The sequence below is a fragment of the Danio rerio genome, chromosome 7 (genome assembly GCF_049306965.1).
Source record: "Danio rerio strain Tuebingen ecotype United States chromosome 7, GRCz12tu, whole genome shotgun sequence".
Classification (NCBI taxonomy): domain Eukaryota; kingdom Metazoa; phylum Chordata; class Actinopteri; order Cypriniformes; family Danionidae; genus Danio; species Danio rerio.
Genome location: NC_133182.1, coordinates 22919404 through 22942567, shown reverse-complemented (window position 1 = coordinate 22942567; position 23164 = coordinate 22919404). Strand labels below are relative to the sequence as shown.

The following is a 23164-nucleotide window of genomic DNA, read 5'->3' as shown; positions in this document are numbered from 1 at the left end:
GAGGTGTGTGTATGTGTCTGTTTTTTTCCCTTCCTGAATATTTAATAGCCTACATGTCTCTGCATGTTTTAACTCTTAGACAAGAACCATACAATAAGATTACACATAATAACAAAGCCTGTGATTTTCATGTCAAGGATGACGTGATGCTCTTGAGAAAAAAACCTTTCAAAAGTGAGGGGGAAGATTAAACAAAAGGAATATTATTACTTGAGAAGATTTCCAATGGATTTCTCAAGAAAATCTTCCTAAGAAGTTTCTTATGAAAAGTTTGTAAGAATTTTCCCTTTAACTTTAATTTTTTTTTTTTTTGGCTAATGTCACTAGTTAACACTATTAACACTTAAATGCATTTTTTTCAACACCCCTGCTGAAAAAACTGCTTAAATCAGCCTAGGCTGGTTGGATGGTTTTAGCTGGTTGACCAAAATGTTTTCAGAGGTCTTTTGGCCATTTCCAGGCTTGTTTTCAGCCATTTCCAGCCTGGTCTTAGCTGTCCGGGCTGGAAAATGACCAGCTAAATCCAGCTGAAACCAACTTGACCAGCCTGGTTTAAGGTAGCTGGTTTTGGCTAGGCTCCCAGCCTGTCTAGGCTGGTCAAGCTAGTTTTAGCAGGTCATCTCCCTGCCTGACCAGCTAAGACCAGGCTGGAAATGGCTGGACACCAGGCTGGAAATGGCCAAAACCCCTCTAAAACCAGGGTGGTCAACCAGCTAAAACCAGCCAACCAGCCTAAGCTGGTTTAAGCTGTTTTTTTTTCTGTAGGCACATCCCATAATTTTGAAAATATCAGCCTCTATCAAATGGTCGATATGTCAGTTTAAGGTAATTGACAAAGTAATAGACAGCAGTTTTGTTATGGTAAGGGTTATAGGGTCTGTGAATTGTTACATTTGAACATTTATTTAAAAAGGAAAAAGAAAGAAAGAAATATATATATATATATATATATATATATATATATATATATATATATATATATATATATATATATATATATATATATATATATATATATATATATATAAAGAGAATTTACTTGCAGGTAAAGTGAACTACCTGAATAATTAGACATGGTTGGATGACAAGGAAAATGGAGACGTCACAAGGCAAATGCTGTTGACCACCATAGTGTTTCTATCTGGAACACAAATAATAAGCCATGCTAGTTTAAATAAGTTTACTATGTGAATAAAACATTTGGGGATCTACACAACTAGTCAACAGTCATCCTATTTTTAGATGATTTTTAAGAATGTTCTTTTCAAGATTTGGAATTCTTTTTAAGCTTTGTCTTTAGAACAATCTTAAGATGAGGACATTCTTAAGAAGGTTTTTAGGAATGCAAAATATTCCCTTTTTTATGTTTTGTGAATCTGGCCCCATGCAGTTGTGTCTTTAGAGACTATATGTTCAAAATAACATCTTAAATCATCTTTATGTGGATTGGTGTACTAACTGCTCTTCAAACATGGTCACAAATAGTTTTGGAGAGGTTTTGGACACTTTTCAACAAGTCTAACTTAAAGAATCATGCATTACTGAGACTAACTAACTGGTTTAAACCTGCACTTTTCAACCAGAGGGCTGAGGTCCACTCAACAAACAATCAAAAATCTTTATTTTAATTCACCCTCTTAACTTATATTCATTCATAAAAAAAATATTTCGGCTTAGTCCCTTTATTAATCTGGGTTAACCACAGCTGAATGAACCGCCAATTTATTCAGCATATGCTTTACACAGTGGATGCCCTTCCAGCTGCAATCACTATGTCTTTGGACTTGTGGGGGAAACCAGAGCACCCGGAGGAAGCCCACATGAACAGCGGGAGAACATGCAAACTCCACACTGAAATACCAACTGATCCATCTAAGGCTTGAACTAGCAACCTTTTTGCTGTGAGGCGATCGTGCTGCCCACTGTGCCCCCATAACGGCCACCTTTTATACATTATAAAAAAATAATTACTATAGAATTTTTTAAATATAAAATAAAATAAAATATGAGGGCATCACGGTGGTGCAGTGGGAAGCACAATCGTCTCACAGCAAGAAGGTTGCTGGTTCGAGCTCCGACTGGGTAAGTTGGCATTTCTGTGTGGAGTTTGCATATTCTCCTCGTGTTTGCCTTGGTTTCCTCCTGGTGTTCTGGTTTCCCCCACAAGTCCAAAAACATGCAGTACGGATGGATTGGGTAAGTTAAATTGTCTATAGTGTATGTGTGTGAATGAGTGTGTATGGATGTTTCCCAGTGATGGGTTGCAGCTGGAAGGGTATTTCGGTGTAAGCCGAAAAGAAAAAGAATTAATGAATAAATAAAATAATAATAAAATTTTATTTAATTTTTTTTCATTTTTATACACATTTTGTATAAATCTAATTACTTATATTTATATACAAGTAAACTTTTGTAAGGATTTTATAATTATGGGCCGGAGGATTTCTTTGAAAGATCATACAATTTAATAACTTCATAAAAATGTATAACTAGTTTGATAGATAAATCATTATAAATTTTAAACTATTTTTACAAATATATGTATGATGAAAAGATCTTAATAATGTACAACTATACTTAATTTTCTTTCAATAAATCATGAACAAGCAGAAAAGTCACGAGGCTTTTGAATAATACTGTAGTCAACAGGCAGACAAGGAGGAGTCAAAGGGGTTAAGAATATCTCATTTTAAAAGGACCAAATCTCACATCTGGGCTTTACTGACTAATTGTGTTCTCAGCTGAAAGATTCAGCTATTCATTATAAGACAAAAAATAAATTAAATATATATTAATGATGTTTTAAAATAATATTGCAATATCGCATCTATATAGCCTATCAGGATATAATATAACAGGATATCAGTGGGATATCTTGCATGAGGAAAAGGATTAAGGAAGTCATGAAGACTTTGTAGCTCGTGTTGCCTTACCTTGAGAAACTCTTAAGACTCAACCCCTCAGCGTCTACACACACACACACACTTCAGTCTTCAAGCAGCACTAGTGGCTGCATGTGTGTGTGGGACAGACTCTACCCTCCCACGGCCGCGCGCTGAGCCAACAAGAAGGAGTTTATTCAGCGTCCCGTCGCTGATTTCAATTTGTTTGTCACTAACCGCGTATCTACCCACGTCTTAGGAATGCCATGGCCACTCAGAACAACCAGGATTACTACAGGTCGGTCAGCAGCGAGTCCACCACATACATGATGGTCCCGGCGAACAGCCGCGGGCGAGACTCGCCGTCAAAGTTATGGATCGCGATGGTCGTGATCGTGGTGGTCGTCCTGCAGATCGCGTCCACCACGGGGCTCTTTGTCTACTTAAACATGTCTTTATCGCAGGTGAGCCAAAGTTTGCACTCTTATTATATCTTTGGGTGAACTTTAAAAGTGTGTGAGTGAGTATTTTTGAGCACCACAGGCGCGTACGCCCATTAGACAGCAATGTTTACTCGCTAATATTCCCCTAAAATGATATCAGTGTAGGCAGCTCACTATGCTGTGGGATACAGTCCTGCCTGCAAACGAGGAGAACTTTTGCAAAGTTGCAGACTGGTGATAAATCAGTTAATATGACTAGATAAATTGCACCAGGATGAATTAAACACTGTAAGGGGAAGCGAAGTATGCATTGGAACTGGAAAATGGGTCATTTCTTGTCACTTAATTTGATTACTTGATTGTCTTTCTGTGAGGATTGATGCTTTAAATGGTTTTCATTTACAAATAACAAGCACAATGATTCACATCAGACTGTTTACAGTAACTGAATCAAGTTTGAAATGTGCATTTAGCAATAATAATAATAATAATAAAATAATAATAATAACTTTTACAATTATTATTATTATCATTATTATTATTAACACTTTAGTTCAGGTCACAATTCACGGTATTAACAAACCATTAACACACTACTAGCTTAATAAACTACTAATTAGCTGCTTATTAATATTTAGTAAGGTAGTAGTTGGGTTTAGGTTTTGGGTAGGATTAGGGATGCATAATAAGGTTGACTTTATAACTACTAATAAACAATTAATATCTTAATAATAGGCAGGCAATAAGCATGGATTGTGACCTAAACTAACGTGTTACCTTATTATTATTATTATTATTATTATTATTATTATATTATTATTTTGTTTTGGTTTAGCAATTTTAAATAATGGATAATAATAATAATAATAATAATAATAATAATAATACTTATTATTATTATTATTATTATTATTATTATTTATTTTTATTATCAATTGCTATTGCATTAATAATAATAATAATACAATAATAATAACTATTACACAATTATTATTAATGTGTGCAAGCTGGCAGATTAAAACAGTTTGCAAAACCACACATGAACCCAACAAAAACACGATTTCCCAATCAAAACAATCAGACAAGGAAGTAATGCACTTGTTTTGCAACATTGCATTGTTTAAAACACGAAAGGTCCTGTTTACTGCCTCGTCTTGATGAAGTTTTAGGGTAATAGAAAGATAACAACAGGTGTTTATGATAACATTACATAGAAAAAACAAAAACAGAAGTACTTTATAAATCAAAATCATAAAGTTGAGATCTTCGAATAAACGTTATTTGAACTTTAACAAGTCGTTATGAAGTGTATATCAGTCATGTTCTAGCTTTTATTAAATGACTGATGGATGGTCAAACCTTCACCAATATATCTAAAGGCTAATCACGTCGAAATACTAAAATAAATAGTTGAAATGAACGTTTTCTAGTGTACTCTTCATCTAGTGGTTCTAAACCTTTATGAGTTACTCTTGTCTGTTGAACACAAAATAAGATATTCTACAAAACGTTAAAAACCTGTAACCATTGACTTCCATAGTAGGAAAAATAATTACTATGTAAGTTAGTGGTTACATGTTTTCAGCATTTTTCAAAACATCTTTTTTGAGTTTAACAGAAGAAGAATTTCAAACAGGATTGTGACCAATGAAAGATGATTAAACGATAACAGAATGTTTCGTTTTGGGTGAACTAGAAAGATTAAGTTAGGATTCTGTAGGCACTGTTGAACATTAAACTCTGAACCGCATCTGTTTAAGGTCGAATACAAGAAACAGAAAGCTCTGCGTTTACTAATAGGGCTGTAATAATCTAATTATAAACCTGCCCTTCGATCAGCAAAGCCTGTAAAACGATACGGCTTGGTGAGATAAGACAGATTGTTTCAAATAAACGCTCTACCTCTGAAGGGAAAAAGAAAGTGAGGTTAATTCACGGTCACACTGCGAGACTGTAAACACAAAAAAGAGAGGACGGCGGCAGAAGCTCCCACACAAGCCATCACCGTTCAGAGTTCCGGCTGACCTATTTATAAGTAACTGCGATTGACAAAATGCTTTTGGATTAGTTGTCGGATTGAGCTGGAAGGTGGTGCTGCTGTTTACTTTTGGGACAGGAGATTTAAAGAGACAGTTCACTCCAAAATTTTAAATCTGTCATCATATACTCACCCATTACTTCTTTTAAACATGGATGAGTTTCTTTCATCTGTTAAACAGAAAAGAAGATATTTTGAAGAAAGCTGAAAACCTGTAACCATTGACATTTCCTAATATGGAAGTCAATGGATACAGGTTTTCAGGCGAATATCTTCTTTAATCTTCAACAGAAGAAAGAAATTCATAAATGTTTGGAACGACTTAAGGATGAGTAGGCTAAATAGTGAGTAAATGTTCATTTTTGGGTTGACTATCCCTTTAAATCAGCCATATACTCTCTGTCTGACATGCTATACATGTAGTTCTAGACAGTGTCCTCATCAACGATAACAGAAATTCATTGTAAAGCAATACCCTGCGAGCTAATGTTTGTCTCCTCTCGGGCTCCCCATGGTAAACCTCCTGTGACATTTTCCACTGCCAAGATCCACAACGTCTCACTCTTTCACCCTCTTGTTTTCCCCCTCTCCTTCAAACTCAATCTTTATTCATATTGAACTTTCCTCTGTCTTTCCTTTTTGGTTCTGACTTTAATCCCATGCTTTATTTTTTGTCATTCCGAACATATAATCACAGCTAATTGTGGTTGCTTTTCTCTGATAATACTTTGCGGATTCAAGTTACGTTACATTTGCCAGGCCCGAAGAAGGCATGGAGAGCTTCCAAACGTTACACAGACCTTAAATTAAAGCTTAAACACAAAACAAACTGACATGAGGACAAAGCCTTTGATAAACGACAGTGACTTTGAGCCATTTAAGACGTTTGTATAATTTGTCGGCCTGTGCTGAATTTGATTAGGGATCACAGTGGAGCTTTTTAGTTTTTGTCTTTCCTAAATAAATCAAACTAGGCCGAGCCACCAGTACAGTAATTCATATCTCTGTGTAAATTGTGTGTAGCACACAAGACGCAGGCTTTAATAATAAATCTGAAAACGTCTTGAAACATCTCCAGGCTTTTTGGGGGTTTTTTTGAGACTCAAGTTGTGAGGAGGTTTCTGTTGTACAAGAATAAAAGCCTCAGGAAAATATTTTCAAGGATTAAACATCACCATGGTGTTTGCTGAAGGATTAAAGACTTTCAGATTTCCAGAGGGACGGCTATCAATGAAAGACATTTAATTGAGAGATATTGAGTGTGAATGCACTGAAAATAGATACATATATACACTCACATTCTCTCTCTCTATATATCTATCTCTCTTTCTCACACACACACACAGCTGTTGCCTAATGAACATTCTTCAAGACTAACATAAATATCCTGTGCTCACTCTTGGTGCACCGGCCAGATGGGATGCTCAAACAGTGTTGTCCCAAAAGATGAGTAAACACCTCCGTTTTACACTATTATCAGAGTCTACAGGGACAAACAAAGCCCTGGTTTACACCAAGAGGAGTGCTAACAAACAGTGCTACTCCCCTCATTTAGCGCCATTAGCGCTGTAATGAAAACTCTGCGAAGCGAATGTACTTGATGACGATCAAACTGAACATGATAAAGTACTTTTCTAATGCGATTACCTCCAAAAACGGCTATTCGGTTAAGTAACTCGAGTTAAAATAAGTTCATAATTACTCCAATCTGTCCATGTCATGTTTAATGTTTGTATTAATTATGTGCACCGAAGACGAAGAAGAAAAAAAGCACTTCTTGAGGGGTGCTTATATATTCTAGGCTGTTGGGGCCCCAGTTGGATTGGGGAAAGAAGCTGGGGTGCACTGACAGGCACGTAGTTAGTATTCTAGGAGTGTAACATTCAGTCAGACAGAGCAGAACGGGACGGTGATGGCCCGAGACTTCATAGAACACCCAGAGGGCTTTAAAAACGCATCACAATGGACTCTTAATAAGGCCTGTCTTCATTGGCTATTTACCAGAGATTTATGAACCAATGAGGGAGCCAAGACAAAGGTGATTATAAGGGGAAAAAAACAGTTGTTACCCATGGCAACTGGGGGATTTTTGCTGAACACAATGGGACCGGTCATTGTAAAGGCGAATGTTTGTATGTACAGGTGCGTACTAGAGGACTGATGGCATGCCGAGTATGCACTGTATTAGTATCAGTGTTGGCTATGCTCCTTTAAAAGAGGAATTAGTTAGATTTACTAGTTACTTCTCACAAATAGTAACTGAGTTAGTAAGTTATGCATAATTATAAAAATAACTTATTACCAGGGAAAGTAACTACTGAGTTGCTCCTACTTTGTCAAATTAGATTAGAATTACATGTCACAGAATCAGAGAGACTCTTTTTTCTTGATATAAGTTGCCAGATACATAAATATTTTTGCCTTTCAACTCAACGAGGGGAAAGTAATGCTTATATTTCCAGTTTGTAAAAGCTACCTTTGAACTTGTTGGATCTGCCATCATTCTGACTCCTGGTCGTTGGTGTGTGCTTGTGTGTGAACACCCACACAATGGAAATGTACTCTATCTAAGCCAATCATCACGTTCTCAGTTACACCACGTTTATAGACACACCAATCATTATCACTGGTTGGTTATGTGTCCCGCGTGTTTTATTCAATAAGAAAAGATGAGCACTACGATGGAAACACTTTTACTGAACAAATTCCAGTATCCGCATTTAAAAAAGTCTTGGGATTTTGTTATAAGAGATCGTGTGATGATAAAACACCTTAACCGTTTCAGTATTAGTGTTATTATATTATTAATGACCTCCAGAACTGTCAAAAGATTCTGCGTCTTATGGCTTTAAACACCTCCATGCATTCATTGTTGTGTTGGCATCATCTTCTGAGGCGCAACTCATTTATTAAAGAAAGAAAAGACTCACACAGCTTCTCCTACTGCAGCAAATTCCGTTTTTACTGGTGATATTTGGCACCAGTTTATCAGGAAGTGATGATTTTGTTCACTTTGCCTCATTGGATGGAAACGCTGCTTTATTTGCACGTCTTTTATGTGACATTCCAGTATTGCACATAAAACTAATTCACATTTCGGGATGGAAACAAAGCTAATGTTAGTTGTAGGGCTCTGCCTGATATTGGAAAAAACATTGCAATCTATAGTTTTTCTGCTACATCCACTACAAGTTCATAAACGAGGACCTAAATAACTCTACTTGGAAAGAATTCATTATCATTCATTCATTCATTCATTTTCTTTTCGGCTTAGTTTCTTTATTACTCTGGGGTCGCCTCAGCGGAATGAACCGCCAACTTATCCAGCATAAGTTTTACGCAGCGGATGCACTTCCTGCTGCAACCCATCTCTGGGAAACATCCATACACACTCATTCACACTTGTACACTACGGACAATTTAGCCAACCCAATACACCTGTACCGCATGTATTTGGACTGTGGGGGAAACCGGAGCACCCGGAGGAAACCCACGCGAACGCAGGGACAACATGCAAACTCCACACAGAAACGCCAACTGACCCAGCCGAGGCTCGATCCAGCGACCTTCTTGCTGTGAGGCTATAGCACTACCTAATGCGCCGCCCAGAATTCATTATTTTACATAATTATACTTACAGTATATCTGTATGAAAAAAATGTTGCAAGCTTAGATTAATAAAATAAATCAATTGTTTGGTGTTTTATGCCATTCTGATTCTGAACAGCACTGATGAACAGAAATTCAATATTTATATGGGGGAAACCGGAGCAACTGGAGGAGAACTTGGAAGTTCAATAGTAATCAAATGTAAAATAACTCTCTAGTCTTTATTGTATAAATGATGAAATACAATAAGTCTTTGTTAAATCTGTAAACTTATGAATTTCTTGGTTTAATCTTTCACTCTATTAGGGTTAAACTTTGCAATGACTTCCCAAATTACATTCTGAAATTTGATTCCCTGTTATTATGATCCCAACTCAACATTGCAGATCCTGTGATGCGACTATCGCAGATTTGCACATTGCGATATGATTCTAAAAAAAAGGAAAGCTTTATTGCCAGGTATGTTCACACATACGAGGAATTTGTTTTCGTGACAGAGCTTCAACAGTACGACAGAATTTCAGAGACAGGACAGAAAGCAGATAATAAATATATTTTAAAAATAGAAATAAGTAGCAAATGCAAAAATACAAATTTACAGGTGTATATACAGGGATATTACTATATATAGTATTATACAGTTGAAGTCAGAATTATTAGCCCCCTTTGATTTTTTTTCTCTTTTTAAATATTTCCCAAATTATGTTTAACAGAGCGAGGAAATTTTCACAGTATATCTGATAATATTTTATCTTCTGGAGAAAGTCTTATTTGTTTTATTTCAGCTAGAATAAATGCAGTTTTTAATTTTTTAGACACCATTTTAAGGACAAAATTATTAGCCCCTTTTTTTGATAGTCTACAGAACAAACCATCATTATACAATAACTTGCCTAATTACCCTAACCTGCCTAGTTAACCTAATTAAACTAGTTAAGCCTTTAAATGTCACTTTAAGCTGTATAAAAGAGTCTTGAAAAAGATCTAGTCAAATATTATTTACTGTCGTCATGGCAAAGATAAAATAAATCAGTTATTAGAGATGAGATATTAAAACTATTATGTTTAGAAATGTGTTGTAGAAATCTTCTCTCCAGTAAACAGAAAATAGGGGAAAAATAAGCGGGGGCTAATAATTCTGACTTCAACCGTATGTGCAGCTGTTATGTGCAATTTGGCATGTAAAGTATCTTGTTAAAAAAGTGTATATGTGTATAAAAAGTGTATAGCAAGTTTGTTTGTTTGTTTTACAATTACTATCATCAACTGTAGAGCACAACACTGAGGCGCCCATCGTCACCAGCGCCATCTTTGATCTATTAGGCTATAAAGCCTTAGTTAGCTCTATTGGTCACACTTTACAATAAGGTTTCTTTAGTTAATGTTAGTTAATGTATTTAATTACATGACCTAATAATGAAAATTACATGTACAGCATTTATTTATCAAAGTTCAACATTTACTAATGCATTATTAACATCCAAAATCATGCTTTTTCAGATTAGTAATGCACTGAGGTAACATGAACTAACAATGAACAACTTTATTTCTATTAACTAACGTTAATAAACATGAACAAATGTATTGTTCATTGTTTGTTTATGTTAGTAAATGCATTAAGTAGCATTAACTAATACAACCTTGTTGTAAAGCGTTACCATTGTAGTTACTAACATGAACAAATAATGAACAATACCTACAATACAATGTATTAAAGTATATATTCATGTTTGTTAACTTTCAGTAATGAAAATACAATCATAGTTTTGGATTTTAATAATACATTAGTAAATGTCAAAATATGGTTGATAAATGCTGTACAAGCATTGGTCATTATTAGCCCATGTTAGTAAACACATTAACTATGTGTCCCATATTGCATTGTTTGTGTCACACGCCTAGATCAAGGTTCACTTTCAGACATGTGCTAATTTTAGAGAAACTTGTCATTGGAGGGAAAGCACCCACTGAACTTGTTTGCATACTTTTCATTGTCTGAGTCTAAATAAAAACTCAAGAGTTTGCTGAAAATAGGGCTTTCCCTTCATAGCATGACTTGATATATTGCTTAAAAAGACAAGGCCATGACATTGCTTGCTTATTGCCAAGACAGGTTTTGACTTCTGTGTGGTCTCCCTGAGAAGGAAAAGAAGCGAGAGAGCAATCTCCTCAAAAGTTCGCCCTTTGCCAAATGCGCAAATTGAATATTTAGCAGGAATTTGCTTTGAAGACCTGCTTAGACAAACCTGTTGCCCTCTGGGAACTCGTCCGGAGATGCAGAGCTCTCGCAGATCATTTAGATCACCACCAACTTTCAGGCTGCTTTCCTTTCTTTGAGACCACAGTGGTGGTGGTGGTTGGGAGGGGGGACCTAGAAAAAACATACACATGGATCAGGGACAGCCAAAAAAAGAGAGGAAGGGTGAGACGTTATAGTGAGATGCAGAGACAGAGAGCCCCTGGCATGGATTTAAGTTACACGCCTGGTTTCTCTTATTTAATCCTTTCCCAAAAAAGCAATGGATGTGGAGTGAAGCAGAAAGTTCAGTGGTGGCTTCTTTTCCCCAGCTAGAGAAATCAGGGCTAACACTGAAGCATTGTTCCCCACTTCCTGCTAACCTCGCTGGGATCAGAAACCCTCCGGAGTGCCACCAGTGACTCAATCTATGTCGATTTGGCTTCTTTCACCAGGATTGGAGCTACATTATTTCTCTTGTTTTTTTGTGAGTCGACCCATCTGTGAACCATTACAAATAGCAATGCTGTTGTAGTTTACATGTATTAGGGCGTAGCGGCATTGACCCGGAGTCGTTTCATTTATTTGGTGTAACTCACAATGACAAATGATCAGTTCCTGGCTCACACTTCTCCACACCCTGGACAGTATACTTCAGATTCCAGGTCATGAGCAACTGACCCATTTCTAATCGAGAAATGGCAGGAAATAGGCACTTACTGAGCAAGATGTTGTTTACAGTAAGGAGATTTTGAACGTGTACATGCAAGCACGAGATGTATGACGCATCAGATAATAGTGATCTATCTGTAAGCTGTCAGTGGGTGTTTCTGTTTTCCTGTTAAAAGTAGCTTGGGTGGTAAATATATCCATTATCAGAGATGGTGGCTGTAAATTGCAGCACTTAAAACACTTTACAGGAAGACTTAATTGGTTAGCAATAATTAAAGCATGGTGTGAACCTTAAATCAACAGTACTTTAACAGGATTTATTTATTTACCTGTTTCAGATAGTCTTTTATTTTTTTAGAAGCTCTTACAGGAAATTCATGTGTGTTTATATATTGCGTTTACATTGTAGATTGTGTCAAAGCAGTTTAAAATAGGAGTTCTAGTTACTGAAATTGTGTCAGTCCAGTTTTCAGAGTTGAAGTTCAGTTCAGTGTGGTTTTATTTTCACTGCTGAAAGTCCAAATACTGAAGAGCAAATCCATCGATGCACAGCTCCACAAGTACCAAACCAAGAAAGCCAGTGGCGACTGTGGCGAGGAACAAACTTCATGACCATCGCTTGTGCGTTATATGTTAAAATAACCTGAAATATGTGAAGCACAAGTAAAACGCATGGTTTTGTGCGAAATCCATTTGATCATGTTGAAAAATGTATGGAAATATGAAGGGGAAAAAATTAAATTTGCTTCAGATATGGGGCTCTATTTTAATGATCTAGGCACAAAGTCTAAAGTGCACAGTGCAAAAACATTAAATCCATGTCCGAATCCACTTTTACTATTTTAAGGATGGAAAAATACGCTCTGCGCTGTGGTGCATGGTCTAACAGGGTTGTACTTATTCTCTTAATGAGTTATGGGTGTGTTTTGAGAATAATGTGCATTAAACCAATCAGGCTCTCATCTCCCATTCCCTTTAAGAGTCACTTGCATCGTGCCATGGCGCATTTGCTATTTACATGATGGACTTTGTAAGTGGAAAAACTTAACGCTTTACTGGTGAGAACACAGTTAAACAGACCATCTGCAGCACAAGGATAAAGAATCAGCCTACTCCATTCAGCCTCTTTACTTTCTCTTAACTTAACTTTTACTCTTTACTCCTTTACTTTCAAGGAGATAAGAAAACAGTCTTGTACGCACTCAACTGAACTCCTCCATTAGCCTACATATTTAATTTTGTTTGTTAAGTGCAAACATTTGTTACAAAACTATTTCTAAATTCAGTTCTAATTTCCAGCAAACGAATAAATAAACAATAATAACAAAATGTGGTCAAAAAACTGAGTTATATCCAAACACATGTCCTATTCTTATGCCCCATATGGTGATGCATACGTTTCCAAAACCCGACAGGTGGACAAATCTAAACTTGTTCTTATTAAAACAAATATAAATATGCATAAAATAAATAATACTGATAATAATAATATTATACAAAAGCAAATTGTCAAGAATAAACTGAAAAAAAAAACTCCTACACGTAGAAGGCATGAAGGCAGTGGTTTTTATGTTTGGGTTGTAAATAATAATTTTTTAAAGATTATTATTCCTTTAATTCTTTTTATATGTAGAAATATTAGCGCATTGCTGTACATCCTGTGTGTGTTAAGCATAACTAACACACTCAGCGCTGAACTTTAGACTAGCTTTTACTTGGTCGACAGCGAGGTCTATTTCAGTTTCTCAGAATAGCAATGTACCAACAATACACCATAACTCAACTCCTTATAGACCAGCACACTCATGAATCCACAAAGTGGTGCAAATGGATATGCTATTTAAACAATGTGGCGCAAAACATGAAAATTAATGTTGCCGTGGTCTGAAAATAGCAAATCCTGCCAAACATGTCTTGTGCCTTAATGTGGCGGGTGTATGATAGGCCCATTGTTATTATTACATGATATTAACTGATGACACAAAATGTAGAACATCAAACAACAGTTTGAAACCTTCCAGGTTTATTTGAAAAGCACTTTTTTTTTTTACAATAAATATTGTTCCAAAGATCTCTTAAAACTATCACAAGTTATTTTCGCAAGGAAGAGTATGCTATCTGTTCTAATCACATAACATTATATTGGTGATAGGCCTTCTGAAACAGTAAATGTTTAATACATAATATTAAAAACATAATATTAAATATCAAAAGTGGTTTCCTTTTGTGACTGCAGACTCAAATTAATTTAACCTTATGAAAGCAATCTGACTGAACGCGTCTACAACCATCTCTGAAAGTGATGAAAGCGGACAAGCTCACAATGTTTTAGACCCGGTTTAATCATTATTTATGATTGAAGTTATGGGTTTTAGTAAAACATCATTTTTGTTTTATTTGGCAAACTACTGATGACATTTCTTCCCAATTTTTTTTATTATTATTTATTTATTTTTTGTATTAAATAACAGTAACACATATTGCTCAAAACCATACCTAACAAAAGCCAGTAAATCTATAGAAACCAGTATTGGGCGAAGTTACATTTAAAGGTAATGCATTACAATATTGAGTTACTCCCTAAAAAAGTAACTTGTGTTACTTAGTTACTTTTTATGGTAATACATTATGCTACTTTTGAGTTACTTTTACATTACTTTTTCTGAGCTGGCTGAGGCTTGATCACTTTCAGAACTTTTTTTTTTTTAATAGAGGAGCTTTGCAATTAACAACAGACTATACAACCTACACCTTTATTTGCCTTTAAAAACACATCCGAAAAATAATGTTTTAGGATGTTATCAGAGAACTTCCTGACCCCAGAGCTATAGATGCAGTATATACAGTTGGTTAAAAGTTTAAAGCAATGTGTTTGCTACTTTTGTATTACTTATAGAACAATTACTGTAAAATCACTGTCCATTGAGACAATCCCCTTTTTCTTTTCTTAGATGCATTCAAAATAATGAACACATTCTCTCATCGACTGCGTGATTCATTGTGACTACTTTAGTTCAGCAATTTATTTATTAATGCAGTTAAATAAACTAAAAAGTAACTCGCGTTAGGAGTGGGCGATACATTGAATATTAGCCATAATATCAGAATAATTTTGTCAACAGTGTAAAATTTAGAAATATCGATTATAGCGAATATTTTAAATTCAAGCGTATACTTTCGTAAAAGAATGCACCAAGCATCCAATATTACGTCCCCCTTAAGCATTACCATGCGCAAAAGAGACGTGAAGTGATGGAGGGTCTTATTTTAGGCTAAACATTTCCAAATAACAGAATGAAGACGACAAACAACACAGTAGAAAAAGTCAAGGGAGGAGATGATGAGTTAGTCCCCAAAAAACACACATACTGCAATTTTAGAGTGGTCACAAAACACTGTTGAAATACTCTCGTTTTCGAGTTTACACTCAAAATAGATTAGGTCCCAGTTTCTGCTGTTCATGGTGGTTATAAAAATGAATAAATGGGGAATATCCGCCACAATCTTGTTTGTTCCTTTCTCTCACACATTCGTTTCATAAGTGTGTATCTCCTACATAGCCCTGACAGACAATATAAGCCTATACTGTATATTTTTTATGTTTCTTAATACTCAATTTAACTTTTAAGCATTTTGCTTAATGAGATAACTCATAAGGTTTTAATAGATACCCAGGTCTGAGCTATAATTATTCACACACCACACTGAAACTTGGTGCAGTATAGGTTGGAGGACAGGTTTTAAATAACTTATTAAGGATGCACTGATTTTTGGATTTTTGGGCTGATATTGATATATAACTCTTTAGATTTGGAGGCAGATAACCAATAGATTAGTCAATAAATAATTCAAAATGTTATATTTTTATACAGTGAACAACTGATTTTATTTTAACAATGTCTAAAAGTTTAAACTGATTTTAGAATAGTCTACTCAAAGAAAAAAAAGAGCATTTCAAAATTGCAAGGTGAATATGTAGACCTATATTCACAATAGAATATATATATATATATATATATATATATATATATATATATATATATATATATATATATATATATATATATATATAATTCAAATAATATATAATTCTCCACTCTCCAATAAAATATTATTCAAAATAGATGACTTCCTTACTAAAAATAGCATTTATTGGCTGATAATGATATGGCCACCGATATATTGTGCATCCTTATATTGTATATGAGCCTAAGTAGAATATATGATTCAATATATCGGAAAAAAAAATTATGAGGCCGAAAGAAAAAAAATCTTTACGAGGCCGTAGTTAGTTAATTTCAAATATAAAATGCTTGAATAAAGCGAAACCACTCGCAATGTACACAGGCTTTAAACGGCCTCATAAAGAACATTAAAGGACTAATTTTTAGCCCCCCTGTTAATTATGTACCCAATTTTTGTTTAACGGAGAGACGGAACGCATTTCTAACCATAATAGTTTTAATAACTCATTTCTAATAACTGATTTATTTAATCTTTGCCATGATGACAGTAAATAATATTTTACTAGATCTTTTTCAAGACACAAAGTGACTTTTAAAGGCTTAACTGGGTTAACAAACAGCAGATTATGTTTTTCTTCTTGTCATGTGGCTGTTTGCCACAAGAAGGTGAAAAGTCTTGGAAATTATTCTCTTTAAACCCATAACTTTCAGCTGCGCATCTTGTCCCAACCTTTTAGGTACTCTTCTATTGTGCTGGTGCCCTACAGTGAGTGAACACTTGGTCTTGTTTTTATGCATAACTGCACTAAACATTTAGTTTGTATTTACTCTGCAACAGTAGTTGTTGTAAATGTTTGTTTAATGGGGGCACAAGAAAATCATGTTGTCTCTTGTTTAAAAGGAAATTCAAACATAGAGATATATATATATATATATATATATATCAAATATCGTAAAAATGTTAACAATATTAATATATTGTTAGTTCATTAAACCTAATGCAGGAAATAATACAAATGAATCTGCATCGTAAAGTGTTACCAAACTAAACCCTTATACTTCATGTACAGTTGAAGTTGAATTATTAGCCCCCTTCAAATTCTTTCTTCTTTTTTAAATATTTCCCAAATGATGTTTAACAGAGCAAGGAAATTTTCACAGTATGTCTGATAATATTTTTTCTTCTGGAGAAAGTCCTATTTGTTTTATTTCAGCTACAATAAAAGCAGTTTTTAATTTTTCAAAAACATTTTAAGGTCAATATTATTAGCCCCTTTAAGCTTTTTTCAATAGTCTACAGAACAAACCATCGATGTACAATAACTTGCCTAATTAACCCAGTTAAGCCTTTAAAAGACACTTTATGTCTTGAAAAAGATCTAGTAAAATATTATTTACTGTCATCATGGCAAAGATAAAATAAATCAGTTATTAGAAATGAGTTATTAAATCTATTATGATTAGAAATGTGTTTAAAAAAATCTTCTCTCCGTTAAACAGAAAATGGGTAAAAAATAAACAGGGGGGCTAATAATTCAGGGGGGCTAATAATTTTGACTTCAACTATACCTTGACCCATGAGACAAAACCAAAACGGGTTTTCCTTCACAACATATAAAAAAGCCTGTAAGTGCTTCCAGGACTAACACCGCTGATCTCAGATCAGTATTAAGCTCTTCCTGTGAGCACAAGCTCTGCTCAACATGGGGGACCCTCATTACCTGCCCAACTCGCTTTGAAAACCGTAAGGCGGCGAGAGTCAACGAAACACACCTTCTGCTGCCACGCTCCGCAGGCGACTGGAGAGTCATTAAGAGCTTTGGCGGACCGTGACTCAAGACTCCGAAATTGCACACAGAGATCCTTAACTGGCGACATATATATTTCTTGGAGAGGCTGCAGGGTTTCTGAGCGTGGAGAGAAAGAGACAGAAAAAAAAAAAATCAGTGCAAGAGGTTTAGAGCAAGGTCATTCGAAAGTACCTCATTATGTCGGACATACCTCTCCAGCTGGCTCAAGCTGAACTTGTACCCCATTGGCTTTCCATAGCAAGCCTCATTGCTGATGTCCTCATCTACTTTCCCGGCAAGGGTCAAGAGGGACACGTGCCCTCATTTTGATGTGTTTCGGACTGTTTCCTCATTGAGTCCGCAGTTCACCTCCTAAATCAAAGTGCAGTTCTCATTGTTTCTTTGGAATGACGGAATGAAACCACATTTTAATATAGGGATCGAGCATGTGATTTGGGTTCTAACTTCTATTCTTTTGGCAGGTGAAGAGTCAGGGGGTTACAGAAGAGCTGCGGTGCCTGGGCTTGCTCAACGTTCTGGGTAAAGATCAGGACATTCCCGAAGACCTGGCCCAACTGTTCGGAGAGCCTTGCATGAAGCTCGCCGAGGGTATCAAGGCGTATATTTCAAAGGTGAGTTCAGTACATGTTTTGGTTTGTCACACAACACTCTGCCTTCTTTTTGTTGGGATATCTGTCGAGGCAAGCTGTCTCTTAATAACATCTTTTAAAAACACACATCATCAATTTTTGGAGGCAACAGTTGCTAGTGAAGGTTCCTCACAGCATGAAGAAACTTGCTGTTACCATAAATGTGTCCTGGCAAGTGATTGCGATCTCCTCAGGGAAGAAAAGTGGATGGTTGAGTCATGGGAGTGTTTTTCAGGCATTTGTGCTTGTATATGCAGCATTGTGGAGGGTGACTCACCCTCTTGTCCCGATCATGAACCAGTCTAGAAGTCAGAGCTCAGATTTGAAGGAAATGGCTTGGTTTTCCCCTGGCGTGGCTGGTTATCCCTTCAGATTCCAGCTTTTTCCCTTCACAGCCTTCAAGTGGTTGTGGCGTTAATAAAACCGACATGCTTGGAAGCCTCAGGCTTGGTTTTAAACCAAGTCTTGTTTTAAAGGTGTGATTACTGCTTGATGCTCTGTAAGCCAAAGTCAAAAACTTCTTTACAAGAAATACACAATGTCTTAAAATCGCTTTGTTTTATGTTTGTGCTCATGCTGACCAAGGTTGCACTAATAAAACAGTAAAATGTTATATTGTAAATTACTTTCAGTTAAAAACACATTTTCTAATTTATTATGTTTTGTTATACTTTTTAAATGTATTTTTCATTTTTATAAATATTACTTATTCCATTGGTGGTAACATTTATTTTTATTAATTTATATTCTCTGGATTTATTACTTATAGTTATGTGTTTGAGTAAAACTATAGACTGTAAAAGATATGGACGCAGTATCCGTGAAGTCACCCATAGGTTCCTGAAAAGCACAAATGTAGCTACTAGTAGACGTGGCCAACCATCACCATTTTGATTGCGCCGACTAGGGGTAACCGGAAAAGGGCAAAGAGGTGGAGCTTGAGCAGAGCTACAGATGCCTGCTAGCATTCTGCGTAGACTGCTTTTCTTTAGGAGAAATGCCTAATACTTCATTACCTGTGAATCCTTTCTGTTCTGACCACATCTGCTTGGTTGTACACTATATCAATAAAGTGTTAACATTGTTGTAATACACTGAGCCACTTGAATGGTTTGTGAGCACAATTAAGTGCACACAGCATGCTATATTATCTGATAATTGTAGGAAATAATTCCAAAAGGCAATTGACTGACTAAAGCCACATGAAACAAAACAAAAATACAATGTATATGCCGAGTTCAGCAGCTAATCAGCCGGAATCAGCTGAGGTGACGTTACGGCAACCAGCGAGACCTAGCTGTCACTCAAGTGACAATTATGCAGACTTAATATAACTTAACAAAAACAAAACGGATGAGTTATAAAAAAATTCACCCCCTCACAGTTGTCATGAAGGGTAATATTAGCTGTATACACCAAAATCTCTTTTTTTTTTTTTTTTGCCCCAGGCTGTAAACATCTTTCTTTCTGCTGTAAAGTTGATCATTTTAACATTGGGGTCAATAGAAATGTGCTTTATTTTGGAGCCAGGACTAAAGGGATTTAAATTAATTGCAATTTCAGTTTCTTCCTCATAAGCTTCACGGAGGAGAGCAGGATGTTGCCGCTTGAGTAAACCATAGTATTTGTTTAATTCTGTAAACTGCTAATGACATATTCCCCTAAATTTGTAATAATAATCATTTAGAGCATCTTTTATATAAAATAAAAAGGTGAGATTTTTAGTTAATAATTATTTTTAGACAATGCAATACCAAGGTCTCAGCATTAAAAATGCTTTAACCCTGCTATTTAATCAAAACAAAAGATTTTTTTATTATGAGCAACTGCCATTTTATTATGAGCAACTGCCATTTTCAATCAGTCAATCAATAAATCAATAGATACCTACATATACACATACATACCCTCTCTAAATAACATTTTAATAAAAAAATTTGGAAGTATTATTATCAAATCATTGTAGAATAAAACAAATATGTTGAACTCAAACCCATTCCTAATAAATACTGTAAATCCAGTAAATCCAGTGGAACTGAGAATTTTCAAGTGGTCTCTTAATATATTTCCTAGCTACAGTGCTCCGCATGAATGAGTACACCCCATTGTTAAAATGAATATTTGTATCCATTTCTCAGTGAATATAGGCTATGTATTTTGGTGCATTTAAACAAAACCGATTTATTAAACAGATATATTTATTCAAATAATATTTTAGTCACCAAACTTATTTTTTTCTCTTTTTAAAATTAGTATTTAATATTTTTCTATAACATAAATTTGGGTTTGCTAGTTTTTTTGACCATTATTGTAAGTTATTCTGTTATATAAGCTCCAGATTTCGTCTTCAGTACTAACTAACCTAATGTATATGCACAAATATAATAGCTTCCTATTAAAAATATGAATTTAAAAGAGAGATTTGTGAGGGGTGTACTTATATATGCTGAGCTGTATATATACATTTTAAGGCAGATTACCACCAAATTTAACAATAACAATTAAAATTTATTTTGTCTAAATGAATCCACCATCCACTAATAAAAGTTGCATACCTACATAATGTCAGACTAAATAAACAACCATCTGGGTGCTGATTAACATAACAGCCCACACAGATTAAGCGGCATCAGCAGAAAAGCAATCAGAAGTTCTTTCTTTGAAGCAATCCACGCCAATGAATCATTCACAATACGACCAGGAAACATTCATTTACAAAGCAAATAGTGTGCGTTTTCCCTTCGTTGGAAGTGGAATGTTGCAATTTCCAGTGCGTTTTTTATTTTGTATTCATTTTCCGTGCCACCTCTTTGTTTACCCAAGTCCCTCGGCTCTGGGAATATACGTTATCGGATTTTATGGAGCATGTCTACAACCCCGTCCTGCCCCCCTCCTATCGCTATGCACAACAGCCCGTGCGTACCGTCAAATCTTTCACTACTAATTGAGTAAGGCTGCAAACAATTTATTGGCACTCAGAGACAGAGGCATTTGCTTCATAATTAAAAACACATGCACCACTTCTGAGAGATGCAATTATGGTGCGCTAAAGAATTCCCTGAACATGCTTGGGGATAGGTCAGTGGATAAACAAATAATGGAGAGTTTTGCCTGAACGCATGGGGCAGATCATACACTGGTCCCGTAATATGCGAAAAAGAGACACAATAATGTCTGTGTGCATGCTTTTTTTGCATGCATGTTCACGCGTCAATACAAATAAGTTGACGCGAATTCAGATTTGGATGATTACACACCGAGAAAGAAACAAGTCGGACAAGCACACGCCGAGGCCTCAGGCTTTTTTCCAGATTCATGTCAGCACAAGGGTAGAGCGTATAAGAAGGATACAGAGTGTGTTCGCAGTGAAGGAGCAGTGAGAGATGAAGGAAATGCATGTTTCTGTAGCGAAGGCCTTCAGAATCCAGAGAATGCCAGAACACCTGGAAGTTATTATGGAGGACTCAAAAAAAAAAAAAAGAAAAAAAAAGTCTTACGTCCTCCAGATTCTCGACTTTAGCTGGACTCAGCACACAAATGGTGTATGAGCGCGGATGCGCAAACCCTTGACCATTTCCTGACTTTAAAAAGGCTTTAACGTGGGTTTTAGATATATTAAGATACGCTATCTGTCGGATGGAGATAGTTTAATGCACAATATTGTGGAATAAGTCCTGTCATTTATAGGTCTGATTGTTTTGTTTTGCTATATAGTCACAAAAATGATTGCCATATGTGATGTTATTGTCATTTTAAGAACATTTTATGCCACTGATTATTTGATTATATGATAAAATTCATTCATTCATTCATTTTCTTTTTGGCTTAGTTTCTTTATTAATCTGGGGTCGCCACAGCGGAATGAACTGCCTGTATGACAAGATAATATTTTAAATATACATAACTCATTCAGGTGACAAAAACTTTTCATTTTTAAAGGGATAGTTCATCCAAAAAGTACAATTAACTCACTTGTTAGAAAACATTTAATGTTTTTGTTCTTCTATCGAACACAAGAGACGATATTTAGAAATATGTTGGAAACCTATTACTGTCGACTTCCATAGAATTTGTTTTTCCTACTATCGAAGTCAATGGTTAGAGGTTTTCATGTTTTCTCTCTCGCATGGTTGCCCACTGAAGCTAAGCAGGGCTGCGCCCAGTGAGTACCTGGATGGGAGACCACATGGGAAAGCAAGGTTGCTGCTGAAAATGGTGTTAGTGAGACCAGTAGGGGGCACTCAACCTTCAGTCTGTGTTGGTCCTAGTGCCTCAGTATGGTGAAGAGGACACTACACAGCCAGTGGACGCCGTCTTTTGGATGAGATGTTAAACCAAGGTCCTGACTTTTTGTGGTGGTTAAAAATCCCAGGATGTCCTCCGGTGTAACCCAGGCATCCTGGCAAAATTTCCCCACTAGACTCTGTCCATCATGGCCTCCCAACTATCTCCATATCATAATTGGCTTCATTACTTTGTCTCTACACCAATCAGCTGGTGTGTGGTGTGCGGTCTGGCGCAATATGGCTGCTGTCGCATCATTCATGTAGATGCTGTGCACTGGTGGAGAATGAGGAGATTCACACCCCATAAAATTGTGTAAAGCGCTTTGAGTGTCCAGAAAAGCTATATAAATGTAAGGAACTATTATTATTAATTATTTATATAAACTTAGACAACAGTGATGTAAAATGTTAATGTCTTGCTTTAATTTTAGTGTGAATGTGTGTCATTTTTCAGCCTCGAAGCAGAGCTCATCTGTAAAACTTCTTACAAACCATCAGCAGTTTTCAGGAAAATGAGAAAATTCACCTTTCAAAACAAACTCAGGTATAAATCCTGTCTGGCCAATGCACTTCAACAATATGCCGTGTAAGGC

The 23164-nt window shown here is 35.8% G+C and overlaps 1 protein-coding gene and 1 long non-coding RNA gene across 5 annotated transcripts in view; one reads left to right on the top strand and one right to left on the bottom strand.

The window, feature by feature from the left end:
* The window catches only part of LOC141375353 (uncharacterized), a 30461-nt gene that overhangs the window by 1738 nt on the left and 5559 nt on the right, over positions 1–23164 (bottom strand). Inside the window, exons 1-4 of one of the 3 annotated variants that reach the window (XR_012383266.1) lie at positions 17847–20727; positions 17619–17752; positions 11219–11343; positions 1060–1141 (exon numbers count right to left, since the gene is read on the bottom strand). This is a non-coding gene — a long non-coding RNA (uncharacterized lncRNA). Of the gene's footprint in view, positions 1–1059; positions 1142–11218; positions 11344–17618; positions 17753–17846; positions 20728–23164 lie in introns of those variants that run through there. The other 2 variants (XR_012383265.1, XR_012383264.1) reach the window with 2 other exon arrangements.
* tnfsf10l (TNF superfamily member 10, like) overlaps positions 2989–23164 on the top strand; it is a 44752-nt gene continuing 24576 nt past the window's right edge. Inside the window, exons 1-2 of one of the 2 annotated variants that reach the window (XM_005172247.6) lie at positions 2989–3346; positions 18118–18267. In XM_005172247.6, coding sequence (XP_005172304.1) covers positions 3149–3346; positions 18118–18267 — 348 coding nt within the window. In that variant the 5' untranslated portion in view covers positions 2989–3148. 2 annotated transcript variants of the gene reach the window in all.